Below are 21,326 nucleotides of genomic sequence, written 5' to 3' on the forward strand. Positions count from 1 at the left end.
TTGCAATCAACAGACATCATAACATGTCATGTGTTCAAGTATCACACCTGCTGTCTGTGTAATTACATAATGTGACAGAGACCGAACTCGGGCCATAAATCAATGCATTTTGTTTATGGTGTATAGCCTGATTGGTGTTAAGTTCAAATTGCATGTGGTCAGTGATAGCAGCTGTGTATTGAATATTGTCATTAGCAGACAGGCAGGCAGACACACAGGTGTCAATAAAACAAGACATTGAGTTTTGTCTGTGACAACGACATATCTATATCACAGTTAGAAATTCTGTCAACGCTAAATAATTACATTGCTTTCAACTATCGAACTGAGAAAGTGACTTGGTAAGAAGAACGTGTGGTGAAATAGACAAATGAAATTATATAAACAGTTAATTTACTGTCATAACATATAAAAGCTCGCGCCTGTGAGATATCAACAAAACATGAGAAAAATAGCTCACACCAAAGCCTTCACCGAGTATTCACCGGAAAACCCGCTTCCAAGCTGCGCGAACCTATTTCACTGCGCACATGCTATGAGCGCAGCCCAGCTGTTGAAACCAGTTTTCCCCCGAAAAGTCTGGGGAAAATTAGTGAAACGTTTGAACTCCGATTTCGCGCGTTTTTTTTCATCGCGTTATTTTTCAACTTTTTAAGTTGAATTTGCATTTTTGACGGTTTGTTTCGGGAAGTCCATACCGAAAGGTATCAGAATATGCAAAGTTGTGTTTTACGTTGCATGTGACCTTTAAAAATTTGCTAATTTTCACTGAATTTCACCATTTATTTAATTCATGACAATGATCTTTCAGCGTTACGAATTTGTTTTACAATACGTCAGTTCATGTGTAAACAGTACCTTTAAACAGTATGGAATATTTTGCAAAATCTAGTTTAGAACAGTTGACTGAAGTAAGTAGCTACATTTACACTAGTGAGTCTAAACTTTTGATGGGCAGTATATTTGGAATAGCAAACTATATGCCTTTGAAAGGCAGAGCTTACACAGACTTGCCTCTGTCTTATAAGAAAAAACAGGCCATGATTAATATTAAAAATAACTATGACAGCTGCTTAAGATGGGCATTAAGATATGCCTTATTTCCTGCAGATTCTCATTCAAATAGGACTTCGAGCTATACCACAGACAATGGTGTCAACTTTGAGGGTACAGATGCACTAACACCATTCTCACAAATCACAAAGGTAGAAATGCAAAACAATTTGGCAATCAATGTCTTCGGACATGACAGGGGACTGATGTACACAGACTACGTCCTGTCACAGACAACATACCTAGGATTAATATATTCCTAGTTCAGAAGGATGGTAAATTTTACAATACATGGATCGAAAGTTTGAGCAGACTATTATATGATCAATCAACCCATGAGGGAAATTTAAGAAACATTTCTGCGACCAATGCCTGCAGGGTTACAGTAGACAAGATCTTTTAGAAACACTCAAAGAAGACTGTCGAGGTGTTGACCAGACTGCTATCAGGATTGACATGCCTAAAGAGAATGAAAATATACTAAAATTCCCTGTATCATATTTAATTTACTCCCTCATAAAACAGAATGAGAAAACTGAACAAACACCGATCAAAGTTTCACAAAGCTCACGGCTTTGGTTATGTGGTTGTCTGATGTGATGGGAAAACCCCAGGATTTACAGACACCTAGATGTTGCGGAAAAGTTTCTTGTACACCTGCAAAGAGAAGAGAGAATATTCAGGAAAACTTTAACAAAACCTATATCCCTGCATATGACAAAGGATGACTGGACAGCTCATAGCAAGTAAAAAAGTTGCCATGTTTGTAGCAATCCCCTGAACGGTGATTCTGTGAGACAAACTGGATGGTATTGTACTCAAGGAGTGTAGACTGGCTTCAGTATTCACACACACGCCTATACCAACAATCACTGGACAATCACTCCATTCCAAATATTTGGAAAACATCAGAGATCATACCCATTCCAAAGAAGAGCAAGCCACAAGAACTAAATGATTATCAGCCAGTCGCACTTAACCTCCATTGCAATGAAGTGTCTTGAGCGCATGGTTTACAGAGAATCTTTTGATTTTAAATGTGAAAAAGACAAAAGAACTCTGTATTGATTTCATAACTAACTCCCCAACAGTACCACCTTTGTTCATTAATGATGAACCAATTGAGACAATCACTGAATACAAGTAGCTTGGAACTTTTATTGATACACCAACACAGATGCCCTGTATAGTAAATGTCAACAACGCCTCCACCTAATGCGCAAACTGCGATCTTTAAATGTTTCTCAATCTGTTACGATGTTGTTTTATACCACCTTTATTCAGAGTATACTCACTTTTTCTTCTCAGTGCTGGTTCGAGTCTCTTTCAGTCAAAAACAAATAAAAACTTAACAAAATTGTAAATACAGCTAGTAAAATAGCCGGGGTCACTTTCGATAATCTTTCACTTCTCTATGAGCGGCAAGTACTTTCAACGTCTGAAAAAATCATTAATGACACAACACATTTTTTAAATCTAGAGTATAAGCTTTTACCTTTGGGCCGCCGCTTTACAGTGCCAATCACCAAGACTAAACAAGCTCGAACGTCTTTTGTACCTCAAAGTATTGCGATTTTAAACAAATGTTGAATGTCGAGTTTTCATCTTATTCATTTTACTCCTATTTAAGCACATATTTATCTCTTTTTATGTTTTTAGTAATGTCATATTTTATGTTGTATTCATTTGTATTTTTGTCAAGCTGTGTGAACCAAAACGAATTCCTTTTAAGGTAATACAGTATTGTCTGTCTCTCTGTCTGTCATTGTCACATCACGGGTAAATGCAGAGGAGCTACCATAATGCATGTAACTTGAAGCTTAGAATAACTCCCATAAGAATACCAATCACGTTGTGTTTCATATTGCAGAGGGCATGATTCTCACTTAATCATGCAGGCTATCTCAAAGATTGATGGTAACTTAACATGCATCCCCAATAACATAGAAAGATCTGTATAATTCTCTTTGAATGGTTTGAAATTTATTGACAGTGTTCATTTTTTGCTGTTCTCTCTAGACAGTTTAGTGAATGTGAAAAATCCAGATGTCTTCACTATAATGAGTCAATACACCGATGAGTCAACTCGACCTTTGTTACTGGGGAAGGGTGTATACCCCTATGAATACATGTATGATTGGTCCAGATTCGTGGAAACAAAATTACCCCCCACCAAATCATACCATACTTACTTAACTGAATAAAGAATAACTGATGTTGATTACGAGCACACCCTCAATGTATGGAATAAACTAGGCTGTATGAATTTAGGTCTATACTTGAAAACTGACGTACTGATGTATTTGAGTTATTTAGAGAGATCAGTTTGAAACAATACGTCTTGGATTCTGCATTGTATTACTCCAGCCCCGGTCTATCATTAGCGCAATGTTAAAAATGACCGGTGTAGAAATGAAACCAGTTACAGACTGTGACATGCACCTGTTTATTGAGAAAGGTCTATGAGATAGAATGGTGTCTGCGGTATCCTCCCATAATGCAGACCTCCGAAAATGCAGACCCGTTGAAACAACACTTGTTATGGTTGGTTGCATCCGGGATAAGTAGGCTGTACCCTTGATAAAGAAAAATGGTATGACCCATGTAATGAGTTTTGACAATGTAACAAGTGATCCTTAATTTCATCAATATTTATTTAATCAGTAATATTTAAAAGTTGTTACAAGTGACATTTCATTTATACACTTTACCACACTTCATCAGTCACAATATTCCTCACAACAATCATTCTTAGTTCATCAGTCACAATCTTCCTCACAGCAATGTCAATCCATCCTAGTTTATCAGTCACTTCATATCCATCACTTGTTCATCATCAGTTCATCATCAGTGGACCAACTGCATCCAGGTACTGAAGGGGTGTCTTCTCAAGGCGGTGAAGCTGTTCCTTGAGTCGAACAAGGCATTGCTCTTTCTCTTTGTAGACATTTTCTTGGATGGTGGAGCTGCTCCAAAGTGGATCTGTGCAAATTTCGCTCTCTTCAAAACTTCAATATTCTGGATCAATTCAATAAATCTGAAAATGTTTGGATGGTTATGCTGGAGAGACTTGCTGATTCTGGAGTTCAAACCTTCCAGGTTGTTGTTGGTACAGGGGCCCTGTGTAGTGTGATGATTCCACAGACGAGGAGGGAACCTGGCATCTTCGTCCACCCATGTTGCAACAATGATGTCATTCACGGCATTGGTTTGACATACGTCAGGGCACTGATTCATAGCTTCAAACCAGGCATCTTGGACGTTCAGAAGGGGCAGCAATGGCAGACCTGCAGCTCATCATATCCCCTTTCGAACCTCTGCATCTTCTCTGTACGCAAATGCAAGTCCTAGTTCTTGAGTTTTGCGCCATATTGCCTGACAGAAATGGAACATTGAACATTGCCTAAGTTAGTTGATTGTTTTAAGGTTATGTTTGAATAAGATTCGTTGGAGGAGTCGAACTATCTGATCCTCTAAACACAGCTTCTACTCATTAAATGTATCAATAGCAGATTAACTCATTAAGCCCGAGAGCCCCATCACTACTCAACACCTGGAAGCCCTCGCTGATTGCCCACTCTCTGTGCCGAGACTAATTAGTGCTAGTCACACCTGATGTCCCTGGCAGGTTTTCGGGGATCACAGGAAACTGTCTAGTCGTACAAACAAGTCCTGATTGTTTAATTGTGTCGTAAAGATATATGTTGAAAGAAATCAGGTGTGAATACATGTCGTGTATTGCAAGCTTTATGTAATTTTATTGCAAGTTTCTCTTGTAGACCTTTTGTCGGCTTGTACATTTATATTTTATCACAATATGCATACACATGTATTCTTTGTATGTAACAGATGAGACACACGTTAACAAATTCTCTCTCTTATATCATTGTGTGAGGTTTAAATTTACAAAACATCTATGACAATGACATACTGTAAAGAAGAATTTACTTTCATACTTTATAATCTTCGAAAAAATAAGCGGTTTTGCCGATACATTTCTAGTGTTTACTGAATTATTTTAATGAACGTACTATAACAGCTAGTCTGTGACTAGCACAAAGCACATTCAGTAGCATTGCACTTTATTTCATACAGATTTAATGCGAAAACATACGTGACCATACAAACATACATATACAAAATGTATACTACATATTCCTTGCATAGACATAAAACAAAGAGTCACGTGATAGAAGTCATCAAATTTCGAATAGAACGTTGGTATCTCAACTATTCAATGTAGTGGCTGGTCATATGTTATCTGCGACCAATCATTATCATGAGATACCTGTCACAGAGGAAAGGACAGGTGACGGGCGTGGGCGAAATTTCTGAAGAGCACGTTTGGTCACTCAGCAGCTTGGATAGAGATTGGTTATTGGCTATATCCTTGACCAGTCAATATGCTGGGTTTCGGCTTTATCAACTCAAGCTATCATGTAACAGTTTGTGTATTGTAAACATACACACTGGTATCTCAACTGTTCAGTATAGTGGCTGGTCATATGTTATCTGCGACCAATCGTATCATGAGATACCTGTCAGAGAGGAAAGGACAGGTGACGGGGCGTGGGCGAAATTTCTGAAGAGCACGTTTGGTCACTCAGCAGCTTGGATAGAGATTGGTTATTGGCTATATCGTTGACCAGTCGATATGCTGGATTTTATAAACATACACACTGGTAACGATGTATGAAATACACACATAAGACAAATAGGAGTAGATAGTCACTTTGGCAAGTTTATTTGTCCTCATTTTAGTGTTTTTCGATAAGTAAAACAAAGCGATTGAAATCCAACCACTGAGTAGAGGTAGTATTTATTTTCATATACATTTTATGCACACAACTAGTACATAAAACATAATGGTTTGCTGTACATGAAAATATAATCTTCACCTTGATACGAATGACTATCCAAACTAGAGTACACACATTACAGAATTCACGAGGTGACACAATACTGAATTATTATAGTGTATAAACTTGCAGTTGACACCCCCACCCCCAATATTTATGAAGGTGGGCGTGCCTATATCTTTACTGAATGCAAACGATGTTCATAAGATTACAGATGTGCATGCATGTATAAACATCACAGAGAGGGGCGTGACTCCATAAAGCAAGATGTCCAATGATATAACAGCGCATCTGTTTATTTTACACTTGTCACGGGACAAACCTTTCAACAAGGACGTAACTACATATGCATTCTACCGGAGGCTGTTATTTCCAGGTCGAAAGAGGCTTTCAACTATCTCATTACTGGAATCTGCTTGAATGATTATACGCATGTGTATCGATACCGTAACTGATATACTATCCAGCTTTTATTGACATTGGATCAATAGAGACTGAGTTCATTGATACACGTGATAATTGCACCGGATTTGATAATTACACAGATCAAATACAAGCGTTTTACAGAATGCTCATTTAAATTGCATAGAAAACTGACAATTCAAATCAACATGAAACTTTCAACAGCTTGAACAAAAATGCTTGAAATACCTTTGTATGGCTTACATGTAATAACTTATGATATTACTTCTGTCCATGTGTGACAATGTTTTGAATTACCAACTTACTGTCTTTTGTAACAAACGTAGTAAAACATTTCATTGTTGTAATAACACTGACATGTATATATGTATTCGATGCAAAGGCGCGACTTATCACTTTATATTCGCTTAGGTAACATTACGAACTTTAGATTATGGAAAACAACTAGTTACAATTCAGTAAACTTCAAATTAGTAAGTTCAATTATTTTTATTTTTTTTAAAAATATTTTTATTTCCCAAAGTACATTTGTTGTTGTTGTAGTACAAAAGCATCATACACAACACATCCTCGTCATCAAACATTGTGCAAACATCACCATCAATACAATCAATCAATACATCAATACAAAACAATCATCATCGTATGTTCAGGGTGAATTTACTGTAATGTATCTGTTATCCTTACCCATGGCTAATATGTATACCAGTACTTGTATTCAGATGCCCTTATCAAATTTTATTATACTTATATAACATCTAGATTGGTATAATTAGCAAAAAGTGTATGGAAGGAAGAACAGAAGGCATAAAATTTTGCTGGGTTTGCATTTGAAAATGCTGTATATTTGGTAGCTTGATAGTAGTTGAATATTTCCCTTTGAAGCACTCTTAAATCTGGCTTTATATTATTTCGGCTTGTTTTATATAGCATGTATTTCACTATTAGAAACACCAGATTAAGTGGGTTATTGTTTTTACCTTTGAAACCAAAGATAATATTTTCGTGCGACAAATCAATATTTCCTTCAGACAGTATATCCAGCCAATCGGATACCTCCTTCCATACTTTCACGGTATATCGACATTCACACAATAAATGAATAATTGTTTCAGGAGCAGATTCACAGAATGTGCACATTGAAGAGTCTGTGTAATTCATCAAATGTAACTTATGTTTAGTCGTTAAAATATTGTGAGTAATCTTGAAATGAAACCATCTTAACTGTACACTTTCTGTACATCTATTTGCCATTAAATATATGTTAGACCAGTCTTTTTGTTATATTGTTTGTTGAGGATGTGTTCCCACTTTTTGGCTTGTTGGTCCAGTTTCAACTTGAGGTAAAAAGTACGTTATAAAAGGATTTACTCCTTTGGTTTTGTCCATAGATGCAAGATATATTAAAGGGTAATGTTGGGTATTTAACCTGATAGGTCCAAGCTGTATCAGGTATTTTTCTGAGTCTGCAATATGCTAAGACAGTACATTTTATACCTTCTAGATGGAGGAAGTTTATGTTTGCAATTCCATATTTTTTTTCTATATCAACTTTATGTAAGAAGTTTCCATTCTGATCTAAGATATCACATACTAACATTATTCCTTTTTTTGCCATATTTTCATAGTAGATTGACTTTCCCTCTATTTTAATGTTATTATTAAACCATAGAGACTGGTTGAAAATATCTGATATTTCTTGCACATTTGTGTAACGCCTTTTTAAGTAGTGGCACCATGCCATTAACACATCACTCCAGAATTAATTTGAGACACTGGGAATAATATTGTTGCACACATATTGTGCATCAGCATACCATAATTTATTTGCATTGTCTAGGATTTCATTTGCAATAGATGTACATTTTGAACTGTTGAACAACAACCGTTTAATCCACATTATTTTTTGAGCAATTATAGTAGTTCTTACAATGGGTACACTTATTCCTCCATCCTTTGGTTTAAGATACATAATTTCTCGCTTTACATTATCTGTTTTCCCTTGCCAAACAAAATTAAAACACTTTTTTTGAAACTTTTGTAATGTGTCTTCAGATGGACTCGGGATGGATGAAAATAAGTGGTTTAACTTTGGTAAAAGCAAGGATTTTAGAATAACATTTTTGCCCATTGGTGTCAAATATCTCAGAGACCAAATATTCATTTCTTGGTAGATTTTTTCAAATTTATCATTATAATTTACGTCTACAGTATTATTTAATTCAACATCAAAAACTATTCTAAAAGTTTAAAATCTTTTGTCACAAACGTAGTAAAAGATTTCATTGTTGTAATAACACTGACATGTATATATGTATTCGATGCAAAGGCTCGACTTATCACTTTATATTCGCTTAGGTAACATTACGAACTTTAGATTATGGAAAATAACTAGTTACAATTCAGTAAACTTCAAATTAGTAAGTTCAATTATCTTTAATCTATTCGAGCTTGGATGTATAATGACTTGTGTTTATACATTATGTTTCAGTATATGAAACATGACAACGTAATGATGCCTAAAAAGTAAATTCAAACTATTCTATTGTGTTTGAATTCTTTGTATGTCCTTGAAATTTCGTATATTGTTTCCTATTTATTAGGTAGTTGAAGGAAATATAATTTTTAGTAACCTCTAAACCATTACATCTAATTCAATCAATGTGCATACGAAGTATTTTAGTATCCATTCCCAAGGAAAAGTACCAGGCACTTACCTCTGTAAAAACAACATAATCCCCTTTCTCGCCAGACATGCATTCATTTGCTAAACGCTGTACAAGCCTATGATAATGATTAGCAATTGTTATCAAAACACTTCTTCTGATTGATACTAAAGGTGGGATCTCTCGCAAGAAAAGCTAACATTTGCTCAGTACTGCTAAATTGGTTGAAATAATAGGTACAGTGCATTTTTTAAAAGTGCAACACACATGTGCGTCTCTTGCTGAATAAGAGGTGCTTTCTGTTGATGACTGTATGTGGCTCTCGCTGTGAGAAACTGCTAATTACCTACCCCATAAACACGTCACTCGCTGTGAGGAGCTGATTAATTTGCCCCATATATGCGTCTCTCGGCCTTAATGAGTTAAAGAATGGAGCAGTGTTTTTAGATAATGTTGTTGTTGTGCACTACTACTCAGTGACTTAACATAACGGTAATCCCTTATGTCAGGGGAGTGGACCGGGCCATTAATGAATTAGGGGTGATCAGCATGGCCCAATTAATTAGTGTGCTATTTTTATCTGCATTTTAGGAGGTCTGCGTTTTAGAGGTCTGCATTATGGGAGTAAACCGTGTCTGCCTGGGAAAGCCACAGTTGAAAAATACCAATTGCCACTAAAGCCACATTTCAGGTACAAACCTTGATGCTGCGAAAGCCACAATGTGTAAGGGCATCAATACCGTTTTTTCAAATAAGTGCCACCAATTGATGGATTCAAATTGTTTTCGTGACTTGTCCTTTGTTTGTTTAGTTAACTTTTGATGGGCGGCTTCTTTATTCCCATTGAAGGTTTAAGTTAATATATGATAACATATGTTCTGAGATAAAATGATACATGATAATGGGTCATGCTATGGAAAAGGACAATTTTAGCTTTTGCTCTTAAGAAAGTTTTATTTGTAATTTTAGTAATTTTATGTCTTCATGTAAACTAGTTTGATTTGTATGATTGGTATGTTGCATCACCAGAGAGGTTTGGACAAGAATTGTCCATCAAATTTATTGTGACGTTTCAACTTAAAATCAAATCATGATTTTGGAAAATCTAGTCACAAATTTGGGTTAAAAAACAGCTATGAAATGGAAAGAGTTAGGCGTCACATATGTGGCTGTTTATAAGTATATTTGTGCTATAAATGGTCATTCTTCTAAATTCTTTTTTTGTTGTTGAGTTTTTAGCATGAATGTAAACAATAGCTCTTATGTCAAACAGTTATCAGAAAAGGAGAAAACATTGAATTTACCCTCCCATAAGTTAAAATGCCTCGAAGAAATAATTGGTTGTACAATCATAAATAATTCGTAAAAGGTGTTTGAGTACCTATGTGAGGCCGCTAGTTTGTGTGATCTGGACTTTCCCCCCAAACAATTCAACTGGATTTCTAGATTTTGCATAAAGAATATTACACATTATTTATGGGAACATGGATTAGCTAAAAGCGCATTGCCGGAAGAGCCGCATTCTCACAATCACTCAACCATGTCCATTGCCGGAAGAGCAACACAATTTTCAAATCTGTTTTTCTTAAATGTAGCTTTCTCGGGGCTGTAACCCATAGAATTTCAGTTGCTGCTGAACAACACTCTAAGGCCAACAATAAATTCTTGAAAGGTTATGACCTGAGCCAACCAGCAAAGCACCTTCTTTATCTCCACGGAAACAATGTGTATGGATGGACTGTGAGTCAGCCTTTACCCACTAGGGGTTTTGAATGGACAGACAGAGTTGATGTCAGTAGTAATCTTTTGACATAAAACATTTTCCTTCTTGAAGAAAACCTGAGACTTGGTGATTTGGATGGTATCTTAAGACAGTTCCAAGTACATTCCATACTTATCAAACATGGCTCACAAAGTTTCGTCATTTGTCATTAACATGTCACTGAAAGAAATGGATTAAAGAAGCTGAAACTTAACATGCTTGTTACCTCCAGTGATGACCAGTTTATCAATAAAGCAACAAAACCCTTTCCATAAGCCATAAGCACAAAAACATAAAGCTTAAAGTGGGTTCTCATGGCACGACTTGTAGTGACAACTTGTGGCATATATACAACTTGTAGTAACAATAAAGATTAAACGACTTTGTTATTTGTGTACTTTTTAAGTCACATACAACTTGTATCTCGTGCGATTCTCATGTGTGATTTGGCAACATGGATTCGTCAAGAAGAAATGCTAGCATTCTTGTCAGTCTATGTGTTGCAGTCACTAAAAAAGAAGAGAAAGCCTGAATCTGTGTTGGTCCTCAACTGGATTCTTAGGCAGAAGTTTTTTGAGAGCTTGAACAGAAAGATCCAAAGTCACTGAAGAATTTTCTATGTATGAATACGTCAAAATTTTACATTTTGTTTCAGTCGTTTCTCCATCATGATGCCACTTTGAGGTGGACATAGATCTAAGCTATTTGAACACTCAAGAGCATGGGACTTGTAATAGGAATTAGGACAAATCCTATGTGTTACAACTCAGCTGCAACTATTTGTATGATATTTCAAATCATTACGTTTTGGATGTGCTCACTTTGCAACTGTGTTGCATGCTACAAGTTGTTACTACAAGTCGCACCATGAGAACACACCTTTACCATCCCCTGCACTGTCTATGCTCCCAATGTTTTTAAGGTTTGTCTTGATTTGACCAATGCCCTTAGACTGGGCAATGGAAAACATTTTGAAAAAACTATTTATGTCCATTATTCAGTCACTTTTATTCAGAATGAAATAACATGTGGTATATGTGTAGTTATACGTAGTTGTTCTTTGTTTTCTACAATATTTCAACATGACTTTACCTATGCCTTTTGATCATGCTCCTAAATTATCTCAAAATACATTTATTTCCATTTCACTCATTTTTCCTACCAATGATGATACCAGGATTTGTGTAAGGGTTAAGAATGCAATGTTTAGTATGCCTGCGATAGCTATTTATAACCATAATTTGACATTAAGTTGTGGTCTTCAACACACATGTTCCGTTTTACAATATTTTACATTAAGGCATGCTCTTATGTCTTCTCAAAATGCAAACTTCTATCTGATATTGCCAGACTAAGGTAGACGGTGAAACCTAATTTTTTTAATTTCTTTTAGGTCAGGTTAGCTACAGTGCTTGGCAGTATGTTTTGCATATTTCAACTTTGACCATGTTTTGATCATGCTAATAAATTATCTCAAGTGTGTATTAGGCAATGTAAAATTCCCCCATAAACTATCTGAAATAGCCTTACTAAAGGAACTGATCTGTATAAATCTAATATTTCGGATTTCACTTTGTTAGTGAACTACACATTGTAATGCAGGATGTCTCCATCTGATGGCATTGTACAAGAACACACTGTTGTGTCCAACTTCCAGATGTCAACCTTACAGGTGTCTCACACTAACAGCTTGCTTGGTCACTACATACCGGGGTATTAGTAAATTGGTCATCCTTTTGCGGTTGTGTTGAACCTCCGATAACTTGTATCGATAGTATTTACGTAGGTCGCTTCAACTTCAACACCAAGGTCTTGACTGTATTTCATTTAGATCATTATCTCTTAGTGATAGTTTTTAGTCCATAGTATATATTTTTTAAGGGGCTGTCTTTGTTCACATTTCACCCTGTTGTTCAGGTTTCCAGCTGCCATGTCACAATGTTGTTCAGGTTTCCAGCTGCCATGTCACACTGTTGTTCAGGTTTCCAGCTGCCATGTCACAATGTTGTTCAGGTTTCCAGCTGCCATGTCACAATGTTGTTCAGGTTTCCAACTGCCATGTCTCAATGTTGTTCAGGTTTCCAGCCGCCATGTCACAATGTTGTTCAGGTTTCCAGCTGCCATGTCACAATGTTGTTCAGGTTTCCAGCTGCCATGTCACAATGTTGTTCAGGTTTCCAGCTGCCATGTCACAATGTTATTCAGGTTTCCAGCTGCCATGTCACAATGTTATTCAGGTGTCCAGCTGCCATGTCACAATGTTGTTCAGGTTTCCACCTGCCATGTCACAATGTTATTCAGGTTTCCAGCTGCCATGTCACAATGTTGTTCAGGTTTCCAGCTGCAATGTCACAATGTTGTTCAGGTTTCCAGCTGCAATGTCACCCAGCCGCCATGTTGTTCAGGTTTCCAGCTGCCATGTCACAATGTTGTTCAGGTTTCCAGCTGCCATGTCACAATGTTGTTCAGGTTTCCAATGTCACAATGTTCAGGTTTCCAGCTGCCATGTCACAATGTTGTTCAGGTTTCCATGCCATGTCACAATGTTGTTCAGGTTTCCAGCTGCCATGTCACAATGTTGTTCAGGTTTCCAGCTCCATGTCACAATGTTGTTCAGGTTTCCAGCCGCCATGTCACAATGTTGTGGTTTCCAGCTGCCATGTCACAATGTTGTTCAGGTTTCCAGCTGCCATGTCACAATGTTGTTCAGGTTTCCAGCTGCCATGTCACAATGTTGTTCAGGTTTCCAGCTGCCATGTCACAATGTTATTCAGGTTTCCAGCTGCCATGTCACAATGTTGTTCAGGTTTCCAGCTGCAATGTCACAATGTTGTTCAGGTTTCCAGCTGCCATGTCACAATGTTGTTCAGGTTTCCAGCTGCCATGTCACAATGTTGTTCAGGTTTCCAGCTGCAATGTCACAATGTTTTTCCAATGCTGCAATGTCACAATGTTGTTCAGGTTTCAGGTTTCCAGCTGCCATGTCACAATGTTTTTCAGGTTTCAAGCTGCCATGTCACAATGTTGTTCTGCCGCAATGTCACAATGTTGTTCAGGTTTCCAGCTGCAATGTCACAATGTTGTTCAGGTTTCCAGCTGCCATGTCACAATGTTGTTCAGGTTTCCAGCTGCAATGTCACAATGTTGTTCAGGTTTCCAGCTGCCATGTCACAATGTTGTTCAGGTTTCCAGCTGCCATGTCACAATGTTGTTCAAAGATATGTATGATTCAGATTAATGAACTTTTTCACAAATGCAAGTGAACACATTTCTCTACGGTGCATTTATTTACATATTTTTCTTGTCATATGATAATGATAACAGTCTGTTTAAAGGATGATATCTATTATCTTGTTTTGTAGTGTGCGGGAGAGAGATGACCATAAAAGTTATGCCCTAACTCTCAGCTCCAAGCTCTGCCCCAAACATTACTTCATCAACATTAATGCAGAGAAATTCTCCATTGAAGATGGGCCAAAGTTCGAATGTCTTATAATGGTAGGTCTGTTTTTATTCATACAAAATTGTTGATCACCTAAACCCAATATTCCTTTCAAAAACAGAAAAAGTAGGGCCCAATGAACCCTACCTTTCTAAGAACTGGGGATATTTGATGAAACCAGGGCACACACAGACTCGCAAACATGAAACTTTGTGTAATTGTTAGTGTTGTTCTATGTATTTGCATAATGTGACATTTGCATTTTGCACATACTGTTTATTCACTACCTTTTCTGAAACAACTAATTCTCTCAGTCAAAGTAAAACAATTACACTTTCTCGAGTTCTTTCAATAGTCAAATGTAATTTCAAAATGTACATTCTTTCAGCTGTAACTTCAAAACCAACACATCTGAGTTGAATAACTTTTCATAGTAAACACCACAGCAAAAATTAAACACTCAAGATAAAAATTCATTAAGTTTCATCCCTTCACTTCCTTTCTGTTCTCAAGTGCTATGACGAGTTATTAACAGGGATATGAGGTCTTAATATGAGAGTTAAACGATTAAATTAAACATTAGTGATATAAGGGAGATGATTCATATTCCCGGAGTGATTATTCCTGTCAGTCAGAATATTGCAACCGTTAAATGAAACATATATTTGGAACTTATCACTAAACCTGTTCTTATTGGTGCAAAGTGTGTATGAGCTACATGTATAAAAGTGTGCAGGGGCTACATGTATAAATATGTGTAGGAGGTACTTGTATAAAGGTGTGTAGGGGCTACATGTATAAAAGTGTTTAGGAGCTACATGTGAAAAACTGTGTAGGAGCTACATGTATAAAAGTGTGTAGCAGTTACATGTATAAAAGTGTTTAGGAGCTACTTGTATAAAAGTGTAGGAGCTACATGTATGGAAGTGTGTAGGAGCTACACGTATGAAAGTATGTAGAAGTTACATGTATAAAAGTGTTTAGGAGCTACTTGTATAAAAGTGTGTAGGAGCTACATGTATATGGAAGTGTGTAAGTAGGAGCTATATGTATAAAAGTGTGTAGGAGCTACATGTATAAAAGTGTGTAGGAGCTACATGTATAAAAGTGTTTAGGAGCTATATTGTATAAAAGTGTAGGAGCTACATGTATGGAAGTGTGTAGGAGCTATATGTATAAAAGTGTGTAGGAGCTACATGTATAAAAGTGTGTAGGAGCTACACATGTGAAAGTGTGTAGAAGTTACATGTATAAAAGTGTTTAGGAGCTACTTGTATAAAAGTGTAGGAGCTACATGTATGGAAGTGTGTAGGAGCTACATGTATAGAAGTGTGTAGGAGCTATATGTATAAAAGTGTGTAGGAGCTACATGTATAAAAGTGTGTAGGAGCTACATGTATAAAAGTGTGTAGGAGCTACATGTATGGAAGTGTGTAGGAGCTACCTTTAAAAAACTGTGTAGGAGCTACATGTATAAAAGTGTTTAGGAGCTCCTTGTATAAAAATGTGTAGGAGCTACATGTATAAAAGTGTGTAGGAGCTACATGTATAAAAGTGTGTAGAAGTTACATGTATAAAAAAGTGTGTAGGAGCTACATGTATAGAAGTGTTTAGGAGCTACATGTATAAAAGTGTTTAGGAGCTACATGTATGGAGCTACAGTGTTTAGGAGCTACATGTATAAAAGTGTGTAGAAGTTACATGTATAAAAGTGTGTAGGAGCTACATGTATAGAAGTGTGTAGGAGCTACATGTATAAAAGTGTGTTACATGTATAAAAGTGTGTAGGAGCTACATGTATAAAAGTGTGTAGGGCTACATGTATAAAAGTGTGTAGGAGCTACATGTATAAAAGTGTGTATAGTGAGCTACATGTATGCGTGTGTAGAAGCTACATGTGTTTAGGAGCTACATGTATAAAAAGTGTGTAGGAGCTACATGTATAAAAGTGTGTAGGAGCTACATGTATAAAAGTGTGTAGGGGCTACATGTATAAAAAGTGTGTAAAGCTACATGTATAAAAGTGTGTAGTGTAGCTACATGTATAAAAGTGTAGGACCTACATGTATAAAAGTGGTAGGAACTACATGTATAAAAGTGTGTAGGAGCTACATGTATAAAAGTGTACATGTAGTGTTTAGCTACATGTATAAAAAGTGGAGCTACATGTAGGTACTAGCTACATGTATAAAAGTGTGTAGGAGCTACATGTATAGAAAGTGTGTTTAGGAGCTACATGTATAAAAGTGTGTAGAGTACATGTATAAATGTGTGCTAAAGAGCGACATGTATATAATGTGTAGGTCTGTTTTACATGTGTATACAAAGTGTGATACCTAAACTATTCCTGTAAAAACAGAAAAAGTAGGGCCCAAGGAGACTACACTTTATAGAACTGTATTTGATGATGAAACCAGGGCACACACAGACTTCATAAACTTGTGTATGAAACTTTATGTGTAATTGTTAGTGTTGGAGCTTCTATGTATTTGCATAATGTGACAGCTGCATGTTTGCACATACTGTTTATTCAGTACCTTTTCTGAAACAAACTAATTCTCTCAGTCAAAATAAAAACAATTACACTTTCTAGGAGTTCTTTCCAATAGTCAAATGTAGTTTCAGAAGTGTACATTCTTTTCAGCTGTAACTTCAAAACCAACACATCTAGGTTGAAAACTTTTCATAGTAAACACCCACAGCATAAATTAAACACTCAAGATAAAAATTCATTTAAGTTTCCATAGAATTTACATGTTCCTTTCTGTGTCTCAAGTGTTTATTAGCTGAGTTATTAAATAGTGATAGGAGCTACATGTATAGAAGTAGTTAAGGGATTACATTAAAAAGTGTTTAGTGATACATGTATAGGGAGATGATTCATGTTAAGGAGTGATTATACATGTCCAGTCAAATTAGTGTAGCAACCTACATAAATAAAACATGTAGAAACTTATCCACTAAAAGTGTTCCTACATGTATAAAAGAGATAAAGTCTGTACCTATATGTGTAGGAGCTACATGTATAAAAGTGTGTAGGAGCTACATGTATAAAAATTATGTGTAGGAGCTACATGTATAAAAAAAGTGTGTGGGAGCTACATGTATAAAAGTGTTTAGGAGCTACATATATAGAAATGTGTGTGTGCTTACATGTAGAGAACTACATGTATAAAAAGTGTTTAGGAGCTACATGTATAAAAGTGTTTAGGAGCTACATGTATAGAAGTGTGTAGGAGACTACATGTCTATAAAAGTGTGTAGGAGTTACATGTATAAAAGTGTATGTGCATAAACTGCTTGTATAAAACTGTGTAGGAGCTACATGTATAAAAGTGTATGTCAATGAAGTGTGTAGGAGCTACATGTATAAAAGTGTGTAGGAGCTACTTGTATAAAAGTGTGTAGGAGCTTACATGTATAAAAGTGTTTAGGAGCTACATGTATAAAAGTGTTTAGGAGCTACTTGTATATAAATATGTGTAGGAGCTACATGTATGGAAGTGTGTAGGAGCTACATGTATAAAAGTGTTTAGGAGCTACATGTATAAAAGTGTGTAGGAGCTACATGTCTAAAAAGTGTATGTATAAAAGTGTTTATAGGAGCTACATGTATAGAATAAAAAGTGTTTAGGAGCTACATGTATAAAAGTGTGTAGGAGCTACATGTATAAAAGTGTTTAGGAGCTACATGTATAAAAATGTGTAGGAGCTACATGTATAAAAGTGTGTAGGAGCTACATGTATAAAAAAGTGTTTAGGAGCTACATTTAGGAGCTACATGTAGCTGTGTAGGAGACATGTATAAAAAGTGTTTAGGAGCTCATTTATAAAACTGTGATAGGTATAAAAGTGGAAGAACTACATGTATAAAGTCCTAGAGGGCTACATGTATAAAAGTGTTTAGTAGCTACATGTATGGAAGTGTGTAGGATACATGTATAAAAAACATGTGTAGGAGCTACATGTAAAAAGTGTGTAGTAGCTACATGTATGGAAGGTGTAGTTACATGTATAGACATACAATATGTGTATCAAAGAGTATGTAGAAGAGTGTAGGAGCTACATGTATAAAGAAGTGTGTAGGACCTACCTTTAAAAAAACTGTGTAGGAGCTTTACATGTATAAAAGTGTTTAGGAGCTACAGTATAAAAAGTGTGTAGGAGCTACATGTATAAAAGTGTGTAGGGCTACATGTATAGAAGTGTGTAGGAGCTACAGTATAAAAAGTGTTTAGGAGCTACATGTATAAAGTGTGTTAGGAGCTCCTTGTATAAATATGTGTAGGAGCTTCATGCATGTATGGAACATGTGTGTAGAAGCTACATGTATAAAAGTGTTTAGGAGCTACATGTATAAAAGTGTGTAGGAGCTTACATGTCTGTATAAATAGTGTGTAGGAGCTACAGTATAAAAAGTGTTTAGGAGCTCCTTGTATAAAAGTGTTTAGGAGCTCCTGTATAAATATGTGTAGGAGCTACCCAGATAGCAAAGGTGTGTTTGGGCCAATGTTGGTATATGGTTGGTTGGTTGGCCAACAGTTTGACAACATTGGCCCTAACGCTATCTTAATGACTTAAAAGTGAACGGTGGCTTCTTTGGACATCGTTATATCCAACAGTTAGACCAACATTTGAAAAAACTCTGCTTATTTTCCCCTGATCTTATATCTATTTCACATTAAAGTTAGCCACCGGCTGGTCTAACATTGTGAATAATAGAGTGAAACACCAACGCCATTTTAGCCATGTTTTCTTATTAAGATTTTGATGAAAGTTGAAATAATTGGCATTGTGACAAAAAAGAAAGAATCCATTTCCTGTCTTTTTCAACCATGATGCAGTGAATTTTACAGCGCTTGTTTTCTCCAAATTGAATACCAAACTTGTCATCATTGATAGCTTTTACCTGATATTCAAAGAGCAGACGGCCACTACATTTCTGGAGGCCTTCAACTGGTAAATATGCATTGTTATTTCTGTGATACTTGAATTGCTAATATATTGTGAAATAATTAATTTAAATCATCATTTAAGGCTAAAGAAACTGACACATACCGCATTGAAAGGTAAATTGATTGAGTAGATAAAAGATTTAATTGACTCTTTTTTTTTTTTTTTTTTTTTCTTTAGGTAGCCTGCTTTAACCACTTTGATAATCCCATTTCATTTTTTAAATTATTTAAATTTATTGTGTTTACTTTATTAACATTATGTGTTTGTCAGTTACACTCCTATTTCCATATACAACTCTCTCTATTATTCATGTTTACAACCAATAATTGCTAAACATCATCATATCAGATATATGTGTCACAGTTATAGTAGTTACACGTCATATCCAAATAAAACATTATTTGAACAGCATTCTAGAAGTTGGTGAGTCAAAAATGAAACATACAACTCTATGGATGACAACTTCTTCTTTATTGTATAGAGCGACGTTTCGATGTAGATTCTTACACTGTTATCAAGCTAAAAGTGACTACAACCAAATGATGAAAAGTATATATACATGTACATAGTATGTTTTGTCAAATAAACATAATTGGGAGCGGCCAGTTGGGGACTAAGAACAACAAATGGATCTAGTGATGAAACCAATTAACAAGGAAGGGAGGGTGGGGTGTTAGGTTGTAAACAACCTGATAGGGTGATTTGATAGAGTCTATAGTTTGATAAGTTCTTCATTAACCAATGGTATGTAGTGGGGTGGTGGGGTAGTAGCCCAGTGGTTAAAGCGTTTGTTTGTCACGCCGGAGACCGGGTTCGACATCACCACATGGGTACAATGTGTGAGCCCATTTCTGGCGCCCCTGCCGTGGATGTTGCTGGAATATTGCTAAAAGTTTAATGAAAACCAAACTCAGTCAGTCAGTCAGTGGTGTGTAGTATGCTTGGTCTCTATTGATCAAAGGTTTGTGGCGGCTGATTTTGATGGCTTCCAAAGTTTTCTCCTCAAGTCCTGATTCTTGGTGAATAAGTTTTCGAATTTGTCAAACCAGCCCCTAAAACTAAGTTTGAAGTCGTCATCTCAACCCCCTGACCAAGCACGCATAAGAACATTCCTCCAGCAGCCATGACCTAGAACATGAGCAGAACCACCTACAACATGTCTTCAGGAGCCTCAACCAGTAACCCACCAACTCATAGTCTGTTTGATTTCATTTGAAACCAATGAATTACTCCACTAACACAAAATCAATAATTGCAACAAAACCAAATTTTGCAGTCATGGCTGAAAGCGACAGACCAATGAAGAACTAATCAAACTATAGACTCTATCAAAGCACCCAATCAGCTTGTTGTTACAACTGGATCCCCCTTGTTTTATTGGCTTCATCACCATTCCATTTGTTGTTCTTAGTCCCACATCTGGCCTCTCCCAATAATGTACAAAGTTGTTACTCAATTACATGTTGTTGTTAATGTCAATCTGCTGATTGTCAAAACATACTACGCATATATATATACTTCTCATCATTTTGGTTTTTAGCTTGATAACAGTGTAAGAATCTACATCCTAACGTCACTCTGTGCAATAAACAAGAAGTTTTCAATCATTAAGTTGTATGTTTCAAATAAAACATAAGATCAAATACTATGTCCTTTACTGATAGTTCCCTCGCCTAAAATTATGATATCTGACAGTTTCATGAAATATTTGGGTTGTTTTTCAGGAGCAGTTCAAAAACCTGTCAGCTGACAGCCAAAAGACCTAAGACAAGAATATTTTCAAGAAATACAATAATGTTCAAATAACAATGAAAAAAGAGAATTAAATAGTTCCTTGATTAACTTGTTGTGTTGTTTATATATGTTTTCTGATTGCAGAGGCCAGGAAAGAGCTAAATGTTGAAATACAGTTGTGCCAACATAAGGCCAACTAAATCACATCGCTAGACCCAAGTATGGGCCATGGTTTAGTACGAAGGTCAAGAAAGAGCCTAATGTTGTAAACACGGTGGTGCCAACATAAGGCCAACAAAATCACTCACGTTAGGCCCAACTATGGGCCATGGTTTGTGTGTGAACTCTTCATTCGTTGGCTAACAATGAGCCAACATGATGGAGCCACTGTGGAGCCGATGAGAGCATATCCAAGTGGGCCCATCGTCAGT

General features: G+C 36.3%; 1 protein-coding gene across 1 annotated transcript in view; it reads left to right on the top strand.

The window, feature by feature from the left end:
• LOC124254149 (tyrosine-protein kinase SYK-like) overlaps nucleotides 1-21,326 on the top strand; it is a 323,457-nt gene that overhangs the window by 106,237 nt on the left and 195,894 nt on the right. Inside the window, exon 5 of the mRNA XM_046688027.1 lies at nucleotides 14,126-14,261. Coding sequence (XP_046543983.1) covers nucleotides 14,126-14,261 — 136 coding nt within the window. The remainder of the gene's footprint in view (nucleotides 1-14,125; nucleotides 14,262-21,326) is intronic.

This window comes from Haliotis rubra, unplaced genomic scaffold, assembly GCF_003918875.1.
Source record: "Haliotis rubra isolate DU_JTF1 unplaced genomic scaffold, ASM391887v1 Scf566, whole genome shotgun sequence".
NCBI classification, from domain to species: Eukaryota; Metazoa; Mollusca; class Gastropoda; order Lepetellida; family Haliotidae; genus Haliotis; species Haliotis rubra.